This window comes from Quercus suber, unplaced genomic scaffold (genome assembly GCF_002906115.3).
Source record: "Quercus suber isolate HL8 unplaced genomic scaffold, Cork oak 2.0 scaffold_88, whole genome shotgun sequence".
Taxonomy (NCBI): Eukaryota; Viridiplantae; Streptophyta; class Magnoliopsida; order Fagales; family Fagaceae; genus Quercus; species Quercus suber.
The window spans coordinates 1,172,644-1,189,251 of NW_027069553.1; the positions used below are offsets into that span (position 1 = coordinate 1,172,644).

A 16,608-nucleotide genomic window follows, 5' to 3' on the forward strand; every position below is an offset into this window, starting at 1 on the left:
AATGATTTTTTTTTTTTTGAGAGAGTTTCAACCTATGGCGTCCGCTCCTGATGATAGCTCTTTATCATTAGACCAAGACATCAATCAGTTTTTGGTGTAGGCGGGGATTGAACCTCAGATCTCTTATACAACAATCAGAGACTTTACCAGTTGAGCTAACTGGAACCCACTGATGTCAAATGATTTTAAGATATGATTACATATGTATTAAGTGATTTATTGTATGTTTTGTGGAATAATTATTTTTGATATCATTGAATGAGTTTGTGAAAAAGCAAAATACTCGTGCTTTGTTTGACTCTATTCCGTTGTGTATTCTGTATAATTACTTACTGGATGTGTGGCTTACCCCATCAATTACTATTTTCATATTAATGTGTAGTTGGGAATATAGGACCTTTGGATTGCTTTGTAAGGTGCAAGGTAGAGCGTGGAAGTTGTAGGCAACTTCAATATTACTTGAAGACTTATTGAATTTTAGTTGTAGGGTTAGGATTTGTGGCCTAAGCCCAAAACAATGAATTTGTAGAGAATGGGTGAAAGAGCTAGACTGACTATGGAATTGACAACAGTTAATCACAACCACCAAGTATAAACCAACATGAAGTTACACATAAAAAATGGAATCAATTGGTGTCTGAAGAGGCATATCATTGATCATATAGTGATTACAATTTTTAGAGTTACAGTAAAGTTTTCTTTTCTTTCCTATTGCCTTTTTTCTTCCTCCCCCCTTTTTTCAGGAGCTTCTTTCCTTTATATATCCTCCTTTCCCATCATCTCCATCGTCCACTTGTACTTCATCTGTGAGCCTACTTGAGTATATGTCACGTCAAGCATCTCCTTTAGCTCTGTGTGAGTGGCGGTAGATAAGGTTACACTGTTCAGGAATCTTCTCCACATAAATGCGGGCAGAAAAGTTGCTGCAGAGCCTTAAATACGGTGGTAGCAGCTTTTCCTTTAGATTTTTCTTCATTCTTATCATCTCCAAGTATAGTCAGAGCTTATCTTGATCAAGAGGAGTCCTCAGAAGATCATTCTGGCCTTTTATATGTTCAATTGATCCGTACTATTCGCGTCAGAGGAATAAAATCTCTTCGGACAAAATGCGATCTCTTCGGATTGTAATCATTTTTTTTTTTTGGGGATCCCTCTTCCAGATGAGCCTTGCCCTTACCCTTCATTCTCTTCGAACGCACAGTAATCCTCACATGGGGTTTTAGGCCCACTACGTTAGACTGGGTCTTTTCCCCCCACATTAGTTATCCTTATTTTGTAATTCATGTTTTATATTTTGGAGATTATTTCCAATTTGTGGAGTTTAGATTTTTGTAAGAGGTTATTTATTAAGAGTACTATTTCTTTGGAGTTTTAAATTATTTTGGATTAATTATACTTATTGAGTTATGTAAGATTAGCAAGTTAGTCATGCATCTAAATTCATGTTCCATGGATTTGGGTCGTGACACCACAAGTGACAGTGCACTGCACCACATGGTGCAGTGCAGTTTGTGATTTTATAATAAAAAAACCGCATAAATCGCACCACACTGCACCACACTATATATTAATATATATAGATTAATATTAAATATTTATTAATAGTTTAATAACCCTAGTTTAATGAGGTGCAATCAATTATGATTTTGGCTAAACCATACCACACCACGAACACCCCTAGGCCATTGTATATGATGATTTACAATTTGCTAATTGTTTAAGGTTTTATGAAAATTGGTAATTTATTAAAAAGAAACTCCGTGATACAATATTACAATGTAGCCACCGAATATAGCCTTGATGATCCTTTGTTATTCTTCATGATTGTTCTATTTTTAGCATTACATGAAAGTGTTGAAACCAATCAAAACCAATCTCACGAAAAGTAGGGGTGGTAAATGGGCGGTTGGTCATAAATGAGTTAGGTGTATAATTACCCATTTATCCATTTACAATCTGTTTATATATAAATTAATTATCCATTACTGCCCAACCCATTAAATTAGTAACCTACCCATTTAATCCAATATAACCCAAATAAATAAATAACTTGTTAAAAACTTTAAAAACAAAATTAAAAAGTTCAAAAATCATTTTCCTGTTCTTTCCTTTCATTTTCCCTTTACAAAATTCATTTCTCAGCAACCAAACAAAGCCACAAAAGAGAGAAAAAAAAAAAAAAACTTTTTTCTTCTCTTGTTTTTTTTTTTTTTTTTTTTTTTTTTTTTTCAAAATCTACCCGTTTATCTAATCTTAAGCCCTCTAGCCTTTGATCCTCCAAGCGAGTGGATATCCTTGGGCATGATGGTGACTCTCTTGGCTGAATGGCGCACAAATTGGTGTCCTCGAAGAGCCCAACCAAGTAGCCTTGGTGGCTTCTTGTAGAGCCGCACGGTGCTGCTTTGAATCGAAGGTCGATCTTGAAGTCCTAAGCGATCTCCTCACCAGCCTCTGGAAAGGGAGCTTTTAGATCAGAAGCTCCGTGCTCTTTTGGTACTTCCTTATCTCTCTCAGAGCCACCGTTCCTGGCCTGAACCTATGTGGCTTTTTCACTCCTCCGGTCGCCAGAGCTGACTTACGAGCGGCCTTTGTTGCGAGTTACTTCCTTGGCGCCTTGCCTCTAGTGGACTTACAAGCTGTTTGTTTGGTATGGGCCATTTGGAGAAGGAAAAGATCTGTTTGGTTGGTGGGAAAATGAGGGAAAAGTAAATGGCCTTGCTAGCGAGAAGACCCAGTTCTTCCTAACATCAACCCAAATGTGTCGCTGGACTCAATTTTCTCAGTTTTTGACCTCCGTTCTCTCTCTAGAATTTCCTTTTATTTGGTTACTAGAAAATTTGAGAGAAAGTGTTTGGGAAAGTGTTTGGTTACCGAGAAAATTTGAGGAGAGTGAGATTGAGGTCATACTATTTATTTAAGTTTGGGTTTAGTGGGTATTAGTGGTTTATTTAATTTTAAATTTTAAATGGATTTAGTGGGTATTAGTGGATTTATCCATATAGATCCATTTAATTAAATAACCAAATGGGTCTTTATCCATTTAACCCAAATACTTAAATGGGTTGGGTTAAGACTTATCCAAATAAGGTAGGTAATGGGTGGGTTCATGGATATGGATAAAAATTGCCACCCCTAACGAAAAGTAACTGCATCCTGCCAAAAACAAGACAAACATACCACATTCAAGTACAAAATCCCTCTTCTAAAAAAAAAAGTACAAAATCCCAAACACAAAAAATAAAAAATAAAAAAGAAAAGAAAAGAAAAAGGTTCTTCAAAATTCCGTAAAGCAATTGAGAGCTTTGGGCTTTGCTCCCATCGCATGTAGCCTTTTGAAAGTGCTCTCCATTCTTTATTCTTGTGTTTGGCTTACCTCTACGTTACTTTTTTTAATTGGACTTTTTATTTTATTTTAAGTAACAATAATAAGTGGTAATGAGTTTTAATTTCACATTTTATTTAGTTAGTGGATAATATGGTAGTTTTTATTAAAATAAAAGGAGATTCTATTTTAAAAGATATTACAATAAACCAAATCCTTTATTCTCTAGGTATTTACTGTTATACCTATTATCTACCCCATAAATGTCATTGTTTATTCCTAATAGTAACAAGTGTCCATGGCCCATCCAACACTCTTGCATGATTTTTATTTTTATTTTTGGGGCAATGTTAGTGTATCACACACACACACATTAATGAGAATCGCGAAGAAATTTCCCTTTTCTTCTTGTATGACTAGGAGTCTAGTTTATCGGGGAATATACACACTATAATCATGATTGATTGGGAAATTATTGTGTATTCTTAGAGTACCATAAATGCGCACTCCTTCCTCTCACATGAATTGTAAGTCTCACTAATTAAATTTATGGTGAGACCCACTATTTATGTGAGAGGAGTGAGTACGCATTTATAGTATTTCGGAAATACCTAATAATTTTCCTGATTTTTGAGATGGTTTTTCTAATCTGAATTTCTCACCATTTATTCAAGATTGCGTATGGACATTTGAGGATAGGCCTTAGGATAATAGTTTTTTCAGGTTGAAACCTAGCAACAACTTATTTTACTCGAACAAAAAAATATGACTAATCATTGAACGAGACTGATTCCATTAAAAAAGAAAAAGAAAAAAACAAAGAAAAAATGAAAAGCACCATTATATTTCCTATTTAACTATTTTCGTCAGCAAGAGCACGTTGAATTTAATCGCAAGCAATTATTTATAAGTTTAAAACTTTTAAAACCTACATCCTTGGGTGATAATCTTTACTATTAATAACAGAATTCTATGTTTGAGGTTTTAATATTTTGTGTACTAAAATACCCTCACACAAATTCTTAAACTCTTTAGAATACTCCTATCTTTTAGTTAAATAATTTTAAATTAAAAAACATAAACTGGTTAAAAAAGTAATTTATTGTTCTTAAGTTTTAGGTTTTTTTCTTTTATTTTCTCCATTCAGCTTAAAACTTAGGACACTATCTCTATCTTATTTTTATTAAACATAATTCTACTTTACCTTACCTCTTTCTTTAAAAGAAAATAAAAATACAAACTGTTATTTATGTATCACTTCTAAACATTATAACACTAAATAAATAAATAAATAAATAAAATGAGCATTATTACACGGTGCAAATCGTGTTTGTTGAGTCTAGTATTGTAATAGGCAAAAACTTGTTGCAACACTTTAATGATCATACCTTTACACACGTGAAAAAAGTTACTAAAATGTGTTAAAGGTGTGTGCGACTGTGCGTTAACATGTGTTTAATAAAAACTACTAATTGTAAAAAGATTATTGATCTTATTATTGACCATTTTTAAAATTTTCTAATAAAAATTCAGGATGAATATTCATAATTTTTATACCAAGTCATTTGTATGTGTATTCCTTTGCTACTCCATTAAATGGTAGGCTATGTTCTAATTGCGAGTCTTCTGCACCATTTTACAATTGTTTTCTGGTAGTTAGATTTCTCAAGGCTTAATAATTAAGCGCTGTTTATGACATCTAAGAATAACATAGATTTGATTCGATTGGATTATATGAATGTGTCTGTTGTGTCTCATATGAAGTGTTTACTAGGTTGATGTTTGGGTATATAAATATATGATTATGATCAACTCCAATTGCAATGCGACTACTTTTTTGGAGTATAATGGAGACGTGACCAACTCCAATTAATTACCACTCCCTCTAGCCCCATTTGCAACTTGATTTTTTTTTTTTCCTGGTAACGTGGAGATATGACTAACTCCAATTTATATGGTAGATTGATGTTAGGTATATAAATAATTATGACCAACTCCAATTACAACTTGACTAATTCGTTTTTTTTTTTTTTTTTTTTTTGGGTATAATAGATATATGTCTAGCACTTTGCTCGTGATGTTAAATGTTAACTAATGATATCTATGCAGGCTGCATCAAATTGAGCAAATTGGTGATTCATTTGTACCCTGCCTGATGAGCTTTACATAGATCCATGTGGATTCGGTATATGGTATACTAAATAATACATATATAGGCCATATAGCTGAGCAGACCTTAATTGGAAATGTAGTGTAGTTTGTATAGCTTTTACAATAAAATTTTCTTGATTCTCATCAAATAATAATAATAAAAAAAAAGGTACAGGCCATACTACATGGTCCTCCATTGTTGAAAATATTTTTAAAATTTTAAAGCATGAAAAATGTCCTTAAAAACTGTGCACTCCTCCAACACCCTAACGTCAACCTTATACCGGAGTACAGGTGGAAAGAACATCCAAAAGCCGGTGACCGCCAAGAATCCAAGGGCCAATGGCCCAGATATCAGCCTCGGCAATCGGACCTTTTGGTAAAGAACCACTTTCTTTAAATAAATCTCAACCACTAAACACACCCCGTGGAAGAGGAAGAACCATGTGATCTCCCACGTGGGTTTCACGTGCGACAAGTAGTAGAACATGAGCTCGTGCATGAGAGCCGACACAACAAAGGTACCCAATATGGCTGGAAGTGGGGCCCACTTATGACCAACGACATGTGTGGCAATGTTGAGAAAAGGTTCGTATATAGCTTGTCGTAAAATACTAGTGACCATGATGTTCCATCTCTTGCCCCAGAAGTCTTGCAATGAGGTAGAGAGGTATGGTGCATTGAACTGTGGCTCGAGTTCAAGTCTCAACACGGCTCGAGCTAGGGCTGCCACCAAGGCTAGTGTGATTTCAAGCCCTAAGTATATGTGGAAACAATATAGACACAATATGGCCCTTGGATGAAATTTGTCACTATAGTCATATAGTTGGATCAACATGGCTAAAAGTATGCTCTTTATTGTGATATTTAGAGGCCACTTGTGGCTCTTTCTAGGCCTTTTGAGAATTGGGTTTTCCTTACTTGGTCTATTTGGATGTGTTTTTTCAGGTGGGTTTTCTTTTTTTGGGGCAACTGAATATGATTTTGGAGATGGGTTTGACTTATTTTGGATGTTTTGGGATTTATCCCACGACTCCAGAGGTGGGTTTTGTTGGATTTTGATGGGTAAACAAGCAAAGGCGATGAAGTGCCCAAGAGAGATTGATGGGTTGGAGGACAAAGGCCCTTTACCAAAAGCAAAGAGCAAAAGCTTGAAGTTGGCTAGCCATGCAATGAAGAAAGCAAAGGTGCCTCCTAGATGAATGGAGGAGAAGTTAAGAGGAAGGAGAAGAAATAGGCACACAATTGGGAGAACACCAAAGAGTCTTGGAATACCTTTGGGGACAAATTTGCCTATGGAATAGCAGTAGCATAGAGATATGAAGACTGAAAGCCATACGTTGATAAAATTATTCATCTCACACTCTCCAATAATTTTTTTTCTTCTATAATTAATCTTTCCTGCTTATTCTTGATCTTTGCACTATTGGTGGTAAAGAGCTAAGGAAGAGAGGTATTATGTCCATAAGTTGGAGTCGTAAGGAAATAATATGCATAGAAATGTGAGAAGCACCAGTTTGAGAAGTTGAACCACGTTTCTCACTGGGTTGTTAGACTTTTGGACTCGTATACGTTTCTAGCCCTGTATGAATTTATGCATTTTATTCTTTGCGGGAAAAAAACAGTAGGGAAAGAATAAAGTTAGTAATAAAAGAGATAAACCTTGTTTTCTTTTTTCTAAATCTTCTTTTCCTCAGGCTAGCGGGTTCATGATTCATGAAACTTCATATTCTTGACGTAGATAATATGTAAGAGGAAATCTATCTCACAATGTTTGCATGATATCAAATGTTATCCGCTACCTTTTTTTTTAGTATCGAAATTAGAAGGATAGTCAATAAAATGTGCATACTTGCTCCAAATAAGCAACTTTACTAACTAGGAAGGATGAGTGCAAATGTAAGATCCACCTACTATAGTTGTTTGGACTAGCAATTTAAAGTCTAATACCAAACGAAGGGGACAACACAGAGAAGTCCAATATTCAGAGAAATCAAAACCACACAAGTTTCTAAATGAATAAACAATTTTCTATGGGAAAATTTCATTTCCTACGAATGAACTAATTACACCATCTTTCACCGTATTTCCAATAATGTGAGACAATTATATATACATATATATATATATTACAATATTCAAGTGCTCCTGCTAAAAAATCACTTTGTTTTCCCATGCTCCTACTATGAGATTCCTATACATGGCCATGCGTCTGACAAAATTGGTGATTGGTGTTCTTTATGAATCCCACTTTGGCTAGACAAAAGGACATCATGCGTACCATATTCCTTATTTTCAAGCCCATGCTCCTACATGCACCACTATTGATTCTTTTTGCTTTTTGTCACCTCTAAGTCAGAAGCACTTCTATCAACTATGCCAAATTTGCTGAAGATTTCATGACAAAAAGTGGAAAAAATTACTGTTCACGAATTACTGTTCATGAATTACTGTTCACTTTTTACTGTTCACTTTTACTGTTCATGACACTGTTCACTCCGAATTTTGCCTATTTAAGGAGGGCTGTCCCTTAAGTTAGAATCAGAATTTTCTTGTTAGAATTCTCCTAAGAATTTTCTTTAGATTCTTAGAATTTTCTTGAGAGAACTTCTTCTAGAGAGAGTTTTCCTCCTTAGAAGCCTTCTTTGAGAAAATTCCTTATTATCTACCTTGTTCACCTTGTTCCTACTACTACCTTGTTCCTACAAACCTTGTAACTAGGACTAGTTCAAGCTTTGTAACTGTTAATCTGTTTTGAGATCTTGTATTCACTCTACTACTGTAAGTGTTTAACTCTATTTTCAATAAAGAAGTATTTTCAGTTAATTTTATGTTCATTATGCTACTTGTTGCACCTTGGGTAATTCAATGGGCAATTAAATTCCCCCAGTCCAATGGCCTCAAGGGAGTGAATGCACATATGACTGCTCGAACCCAAGACGTCAGAGTTTTACTGCTTGCCCCAGAGTTTGCCTAACCAATACACCACACACCTTGGAGTTAAATGTGAGACAATTATATCATTTCGACATAATAATCATAGCAAGCCAATATCAAGAACAACTAGGGAAAAGCTTAAAATTCTGATCTATGCACACAGTATACTACGGCTTCATAATATGTTATTTGTAGTTTTGTACCACCAGGAAGTAGCTGAACAATCAAAGACATTTGGAAGAAATAATCACTAAACAACAGTGAATACTAACACTGATCTGTCAAAAATTCTAACGCTAAAGTTTTGCCTTCAGAATTTCTTCAAGACAATGTAAGCATGGTTTTACAGTCAAAACTAGCAAATCAGATTGGCCCTTTTGCTGATCTTAGGAGATGAAACAGAGCCTCAATTTCTATAGGGCCAACTTTTCCTTCAATCAGGAAATCTTCCTCCATATGACAAATCAACCATGTAAGAAGCTCAATAATTTCTCTCCTTTCTCCTATGATGTTTCATAATCTGTTTGAAAGTATTACACTATGATTACCTAAACTTGATAAACAACCAATCAACATTTAACAAGAGGACTTGAACTCCTATATTACTGGTGCTGTTCATAAATCTGCATATAAGTCTCCGAGAGTGCAACCATTTGAGGAAGTGTTTCTGAAACATGCAAATCCTGCATCTCATACCTGAAAATATTGAATGCCAAAAGTGTCAATTGCAATATCTGTTACATTAAAAGAAAAAAAAAATAATTCAAAATTTCAGTTTTGTGCATATTGATGAAATATGGAATTACCATAATTCTTCTGACTTCCTCTGTACAAATACCCTGTAGTACCCTTCACCAGGTTTACCATCATGAACAATGTTGGCAATCAAATCATACTTTGAACGCAATTTCTGATTCTCCTTAGGTGTTGGCAAGGGAATGTAATCCTTCAACTCCAGGTTCTTCACGGGAAAGTTCACTGAGACAAAGTTACATCATTCAGCACAAGGGACATGAGTTGGCACAGTTTCGGATAATATTATATATGTAGATTCATCATAAACCTACTAAATATAGGAATAGAATCTCACCTAATGTAGGATTTTTTTCCACAAAAAAGTTGTTCTTTGTAAATCGACGCATGTGGAGAATTAGATACTGTGGCAATCTTGTAACACGGTATCTCATCCTTGCTATACAAGGTCGAACAACCTCAGTGATAGTTTCACCATCAAACTTCTTCAGGATGTTGAAGAGTGGAACCTATAACAAAAGCATATGCAAAATTTAGTCTGAAAGAAATACTACTGAGAAAAATATATAACAACCCACAAATTTTCTCTAGTACTATTATCCTTCAAAGACTTCCGCAGAGCACCTTTTTTCCAACATGCAATATAAAGAAGGCCAATTTGATTTAGCTAGACGTATATACCAATGAATTTGTATTGCAGTTGATACTGATGTCATGCAATGCAAATATAAATTGAGAATGGATACAGCCTAAATTCCCAAACAGGAAGCCACTTCCAAATATCACCAAAATGTCCACTTATTTTATTCTAAAAAAATACTCTCCAATTGGTTCTCAAAATATAAGAGAGAAATATATGGAAAATGCTTGAAATTTTTATAATCATTCTTAAGAAAAATGAAGCAATTCTTTGGCATGATTTTTTCCTTTCAAACTAAACAAGGCCATAAGAGAATTGGCCAATTTCACGCAACTTTAACATAGTACCAAAGTGGCATAGAATGTTGCAAATGTTAATCAAGAGAAAGGGGAAAATAAATAAATAACTTGCCAATTCTTAGCACTAAACAGAACCAAAAATAACTTCTTAAATGAACTTAAAAGAACTTGCCAATTCTACTATTTAAAAAGAAAAAGGAAAAATTCCAATTCAGAGTCACTTTAGAGTATTACCAGTGGTTTTCTCTAACTTTTACACAGTAACAAAATGGCTTGGAATACTGCAGCTGTAAATCCCAAGAAAGAAAAACCAAATTTAACTCTCTCTCTCTCTCTCTCTCTCTCACACACACACGCAGATGGTGTAACCATAGCACGGCTAGAGAAACAATATCCTCTTTGGAAATCTAAGGTTAAGGCAAAGCTAAACAATAAGTTCCCATGGTAGTTAATTAGGTTTTTATGTCTTCTTTTGTCATTCTGAAGTCAAGGGTAATTTAGCAATTCTACAATTGTTGGGTATGAACAATAGTTATGGGCCATGGGTCTTCTTTTATTAATTTTTTTTTTTTTTGAAAGGTAATAAAAGTTTTATTGATGGCAAAAATGCAATGTGTTTACGATTGCAATTGGTCTTTTTTATTAATAAGTAAGTCTTATATAGTTAATGGGTTGTCATGTGTGGGCTTTGGTTCAATTCAATTAGGATTTGGTTCACTAGTCAAAGTAGAAGCCCTGCCCTAGTTCTAATAAGAGAGGTAAAGAATAGGGTCTATGCAATTGTACTCAAATAAGTTAGAGTTGTCAATATCAAAAAACAGTTAGAGTTGATCAATAAAATGTCAAGTGTTTTGAGATTGAGGCACATTGGCCGTAGATTCTTTTTCTCCTTTCTCATCTTTCTTTCTTCTTTTCTTTCTCTAGAGCTATTTATGGTACAGTTCATGGCACTATTTTCTCACACATTGTTCACATGCTAGAAAATAATTCTATGGCTTTTTCTTTCTTCTCTTTTTAACCATAAATCAAATCCTTTCTCTCTTGAACCCTAATATTTCTTCTAAAAAGGTTCTAAACTCAAAATCCACAAATCCTCCTAAACCTTAACCCCATCACAACCACACACAGACAAGTTCGCCCACGCCCCTTCCTAAGCATTACACTTTTCAAGGAATTATAAAGGCCTTAAAAGCATTTGCCAATTCCACATTTTTTTTCCAAAAATAAGTTTTAGCCCCAAGGGGAAGGGGAAGAGGAAATTTGAATGGTAACCTCCACTTCATGAGGTGTGGTCCCTAACTGATTGTACTACGCATTAGGGTTTCGCCAATTCCACAATTTTAAATAGCCTTTCTCTATCCTCTTGAGTCTCTACCAATATTAAAATGTAAAATTTTTATTTTATAAGAAACTCATTTTTTTTTTTTTTTAAAGATGAGCAAATAGTGGGAAGGGGAAGGTGTGGTTCCAATCACAGACACAGGACATTATAAAGAATTCCATTACCATTAGACCATCACTTGAACCCCATATTAAAATGTAAACCCTTAGGGTCCGTTTGGTTGGAAAAGTGAAAAAGTGGAGGATAGAAAATGGTGGGAAGATGGAAAATTGAGAGGATAGAAAAATTTTAATTTCTCTTATTTTTGTTTGGTTGGGAGTGGAAAAGTGGAAGAATGAAAAAAAAAAAGTTTGTATAAATTTACTTATACACTCTTGTTAAAAAATAATGGCCAATTAAAACAAAAAAGTGACAAACAACCAAAAAAAAAAAAAAAAAGCAATTACCCAATTTATTAAAAAATAAAAATCATGTCTAGTTTAAAAAAAAAAAAAAAAAAAAGAAAGAAAGAAAGAAAGAGGCAACGTGCCCACCCACAGCCCAGGAAATCAAAAAATGAAAAAAGAAAGAAAAAAAAGAGGCAAAGTGCCCAGCACCAAAAAAAAAAAAAAAAAAAAAAAAAAAAAAAAAAAAAAAAAAGCTTAGAAAAGGGTTAAACTTATTTTTGGAAAAAATAAATTTTCCATTCCCCTCGAGCCTACCAAAAAGAAGACATGGAAATTTTTATCTATTAAGGAGCTCCATTTTCTCCCTTCAGTTTTCTCTCTATTTTGGGGAGAAAACTTTTTGGAGGGCTCAAGGAGAAAACACCTAGGCCCCACCCAACCAAACACACTCAAAAAAGTTTTCCTTTTCATTTTCTCTCCAAAGTTTTCCATCCCCCTATTTAACCTTCAAACAAACACACCCTTAGTCAATTAGAATCAACCCTACAGGAAAATCTACCAAGGACAATAGAAAATACATCTCATTTATTATGCAACCAAACTCACTGAGAAATTAAAATACCTGGGGTATTATATTTTTCTCCATCACGTCTTTGAAGAGAGGAGGTGGTGGCAAATCCAGTCCAAGCATTAAGAATGGCATTCTGGAAGTTTCTGTCACAACAGCATCATGTTCAATTCCACCATCTGTGAGTTTTGAAGCAGCATGCTGGTCATCACTGTTTTCTTTTTTCTCCAAGAAAGCTTTGTTATGAATCTCTTTCACAACCTCCAATTCACCCTATAAAGTGTACAGATGTCTTTAGATAAGTGCAACTGGCTATCCAACTACTAGCAACAAAGTCAACAAGAACAATTATAGAGACAACCTGAAAGCAATCGTAGATAATGCTTCTATTTTTCTTTGTTTTAAGATCAGCATGCAGTGTGTTAAGAAGCCATGATATGAATTCAACTGGATCAGACTGCGCACCAATCCGGAACCTTTTTTTACTGGCTTTCATAATTGCCTGTAGAAACTCATGTGGGCTTACCTGTAAAACATTAAGAATTTTGATAAATATGAATTTCATGTTCAAGAACCATTAACTCAATGTGACAATGACTGGGAACATACCTGTCCTTTAAAGTTCCTTGTATGCCAGATCTTTCTTGTGAGTTCTCCAAATCGATGAACAAGTGGAGATTTGCTGTGTTTATAATTTTCAGGGATAAGGAAAAAATTCCTTAAAGGAGTAACTCTCATCAAAGATTGTATTGTGACATTCACAAAATCTGTCTCTTTAATGTTGTTAAGCCCCACCTGAAATTTGCCAAAATCATGATTAACACTTCAAAAGGTCCCATTTAATATCATATAAAATCTCCAACAAAGAAACAGAAATGTGGTAAGGCCAAGGATAAGTACCATTCCTGGAAGGTAATCAGAACCATCAAGTGCTCTAGACCACTGCTTGTTCTTGTCAAGTTGTTCCACTTGTTCCCTCGCAAACCTGCATGTATAGTAGCCAAAAATAATCAACAATTATGTGCTTAAAAGTACATAATCCAATAAATTAAATTCTTAAATAAAACATAAAATACAATGTGAATGAAAGATAGCATATTACTATCACAAATAGTACTGAGAAACTTAATGAAGCTGACCATGGTGGTTCTCTTTCAAAGGAAAACTGTAATCCACAAGGATCAAAGCAAACATATCCAATTAACAGCCATCACATCCACATCCATAGGATGCATGTGGCTGTGCACACACACACACACACACATACACACACACACACATGAAATATAGTGAAAGCACTTTGCAAAAATATAAGCACACCTAGGATTCAGAACATGTCGAATGTCATCTAATGAGGGGTCATCGATTTCATATCCATCAGGAAGGCAATAAACCTGCTCAGTCTGAAGATTGATATAAACATGGTGGCCTGCTTCCAGGCTGTGAGTATATGCATGAGACTTTTTCCCTCTTCCTTGATAATACTTCCCACATACCAAACAGGCATACACATTCAAATTCGACAGAGAGACAGAACAAAACTTCTCAAAATCAAAATCCAAAACCTGCAAAGCATAGAATAGCAATCACAAAACAATACTTAAACCCCGCCCACAAAAAAAGCATGTAACTTATCAACATAAGCATTTACATAGATACATGCCTGAAGCTAACAATGCATATACAAACAAGTTTTCTCAGAATCAAAAATCCAAAACCTGTAAAACATTAACAAGTAACTCAAACCATTGACATTGTAGTAAATAAAAATGCCCATTTTGTCAATTTATCTTAAGCATCAAAGACGAGTAGTATACCTGACGATTAACTGTATCAAGATAAGGACAGTCCCTCCGGCGCTCAACCTCACGGTTACGCCTTCCTTGACCATATCCTTGCTCCTCCTCCTCCTCCTCCTCCTCTTCTATTCCTTGACCTCCATTGCCATTCTCCACTCCCTTCCCACTGCCATTTTGCTCAGCCCCCTGCCTCTCCTCTTCCTCCTCCTCATCATCATCGTCATAATTCGCTAATCCCGAAAGAGGATTCGCAATTGGAAGAGGCGGCGGCGATGGAGATGACTCCTCCACCTCCACCACTCTCTGCCTCTTTGCTTCCGAACCAAACCCTTCCTCCGAAACCAAATCACCAGTTTTCCTCTTTGAACTCATTCTGTTGCAGCTTAACTAATTATACACATAAATAAATAAATAATCATCAACAAAACTCTTTCTAATAATAACAAATTCAGATAAAAAAATTTCAATTTTCAACTTTCAACTAAGTTATCCACAATATTAAGTACACCGATCCAAAAATGAATAAATAAATAACAATTTTTCTAGGATTTAAAAAGGAACTAAATTGTTTCCAAATGAGTGAGCGAGAAAGCTAAAGCGTTTATTCTAAGGTTTCTCAAAAGTGTAAAAATGCCACACAGAACCAAAAAAAAAAAAATTGAATAAAAAGATTAGTGAGTTAATTGTTTTAAATTCGTTGACGAACCTGAGACTGTGTGAGAGAGTGAGAGGGTGAATATCGGAGTGAGAAGAAGCTCCGGTACGAGAGGTTTTCGAGTTGGAAGGCGCTAGATTGCTCTCTACACGACACGGGTCGGAGTTGTCCGATTACGCCATGAACTTGTTCTATCTTCATGGGCTTGGAGTTGTAGGGCCCATAAAGACACAACGAGTTGTAAATGATACTTGGGCCTTTTTAAGTTTAAAATCACAATTTTTATTTTTTCCTTTTTACACACAAAACTATTTCCAAATGAGATGACTAGTTGTAACTAGGATAGTAATTTAAACCGCGCAGTTGCAGGTATCCGCCTCATCAATCCTTAATGGACTGGTTTACTCGTCCCATATAACAAATGGGGCAAAAATGAAGGAGTGAGAAGAAGCTCCGGTACGAGAGGTTTTCGAGTTGGAAGGCGCTAGATTGCTCTCTACACGACACGGGTCGGAGTTGTCCGATTACGCCATGAACTTGTTCTATCTTCATGGGCTTGGAGTTGTAGGGCCCATAAAGACACAACGAGTTGTAAATGATACTTGGGCCTTTTTAAGTTTAAAATCACAATTTTTATTTTTTCCTTTTTACACACAAAACTATTTCCAAATGAGATGACTAGTTGTAACTAGGATAGTAATTTAAACCGCGCAGTTGCAGGTATCCGCCTCATCAATCCTTAATGGACTGGTTTACTCGTCCCATATAACAAATGGGGCAAAAATGACGGTTAATGATGATGTCGAAAAAATCACCAGTGAGCCATACGATACTCACTGAGCCACACAATACTCGCTCTCTCCAAATGTTACCTACACAACAAAAAGAGAAAACCTAGCAAAAGACATCGTTGTAGTGCTAGCCAAATACCCTTCGAAGGTCAAGTTAAAATTTCTCACAACTCTAGAGTGCTAGAAAAAGGTTAATTATGCGTACCTTGATTTGTGAGGGTATTGGGGTTTTTATAGTAGTCGAAGATTGATGTCTTTTCCTTGGAGTCAAAGTCCTTTCTTTATAGGAATCCTCTTAAATAGTCCTAAATGTGATGGACAAGTTTTTTCCTTATAGAGAAGATCTTCATTGATGGGCGCAGCTTTTGGAATCCTCTTTGTGCTATGATTCTATTTACCTTAGGATTCTATGGTGTGTGCCACAAGTATTTCCCACCTAGGGTTTCTGGCTGCCATGTGGACAATTGATCTGTTAATGTTGTGTCCGTTTATGATGGATTCGTCCCTGATAGGTCTTGCACGCAATGAGCCCGTCCCTCATCGACCCATGAATGAGGAATCATCAAGCCTACTTGCATGGGGATCCATCACACTATATTTTTTCTCTTCAGTTGCCCTCTCACCCCATGGGTTCATCATCTTTGAGAAAACGGACCCGTGGGGTGACAATTTAAGGCTAGGATGACGGTTCATCATCCTGTGGGTCGACGGTTTCAATACAAACTCCGTGAACTGTGCTTTTATCCTGACAGGTTGTCCGGAAGACATTTATGACTCATGACACGTGTCATTCTTCCATTGGTTGTTGTCTTAGATCGAGGCATCGCTTCGTCTCCCTTGCACTGCCTCTATAAATATTACTCCCTTCTCCTCTCATTTTTTTACTTTCCGCAGAAATATACTGTCAGAGCATATCCGTCATCGTTGTTAGAGATCACTCAATCCAGTTTTTGCACCCGTCGCCA

At 35.5% G+C, this 16,608-nt stretch overlaps 2 protein-coding genes and 1 pseudogene across 3 annotated transcripts; all 3 read right to left on the reverse strand.

Moving 5' to 3' along the window:
• Nucleotides 1–2,243: 2,243 nt before the first annotated feature.
• On the reverse strand, nt 2,244–2,667 carry LOC112030188 (histone H3.2-like; annotated as a pseudogene).
• A 3,017-nt stretch (nt 2,668–5,684) lies between these two features.
• Nucleotides 5,685–6,830, reverse strand: LOC112030171 (acyl-CoA--sterol O-acyltransferase 1). Its single transcript, XM_065774222.1, has 2 exons — nt 6,527–6,830; nt 5,685–6,433 (listed from the first exon to the last, which is right to left on the reverse strand). The coding sequence occupies exons 1-2, from the start codon at nt 6,828–6,830 to the stop codon at nt 5,685–5,687; spliced, it is 1,053 nt and encodes a 350-aa protein (XP_065630294.1).
• A 1,813-nt stretch (nt 6,831–8,643) lies between these two features.
• Nucleotides 8,644–15,043, reverse strand: LOC112030191 (uncharacterized). Of its 2 annotated transcripts, none has more exons than XM_024062879.2 (10): nt 14,904–15,043; nt 14,216–14,584; nt 13,719–13,963; nt 13,299–13,383; nt 13,008–13,193; nt 12,760–12,924; nt 12,453–12,671; nt 9,501–9,672; nt 9,217–9,388; nt 8,644–9,106 (listed from the first exon to the last, which is right to left on the reverse strand). In XM_024062879.2, the coding sequence occupies exons 2-10, from the start codon at nt 14,567–14,569 to the stop codon at nt 9,013–9,015; spliced, it is 1,692 nt and encodes a 563-aa protein (XP_023918647.2). In that variant the 5' UTR covers nt 14,570–14,584; nt 14,904–15,043; the 3' UTR covers nt 8,644–9,012. The 2 variants fall into 2 exon arrangements, with proteins under 2 accessions (XP_023918647.2, XP_023918648.2); XM_024062880.2 differs by having other exon boundaries at nt 14,216–14,570; nt 14,904–15,000.
• Nucleotides 15,044–16,608: the final 1,565 nt, after the last annotated feature.

Excerpts from the sequence above, each read along its gene's own strand:
- LOC112030171 (XM_065774222.1), bottom strand. The coding sequence starts at position 6,830 with ATGAATAATTTTATCAACGTATGGCTTTCAGTCTTCATATCTCTATGC. Across the intron at positions 6,434-6,526 it reads TTGTTTACCCATCAAAATCC|AAGAAAACCCACCTGAAAAA; the intron begins AACAAAACCCAC and ends TTGCCCCAAAAA.
- LOC112030191 (XM_024062879.2), bottom strand. The coding sequence starts at position 14,569 with ATGAGTTCAAAGAGGAAAACTGGTGATTTGGTTTCGGAGGAAGGGTTT. Across the intron at positions 12,672-12,759 it reads TTATCTACGATTGCTTTCAG|GGTGAATTGGAGGTTGTGAA; the intron begins GTTGTCTCTATA and ends TACACTTTATAG. Across the intron at positions 9,389-9,500 it reads GGAAAAAAATCCTACATTAG|TGAACTTTCCCGTGAAGAAC; the intron begins GTGAGATTCTAT and ends ACTTTGTCTCAG.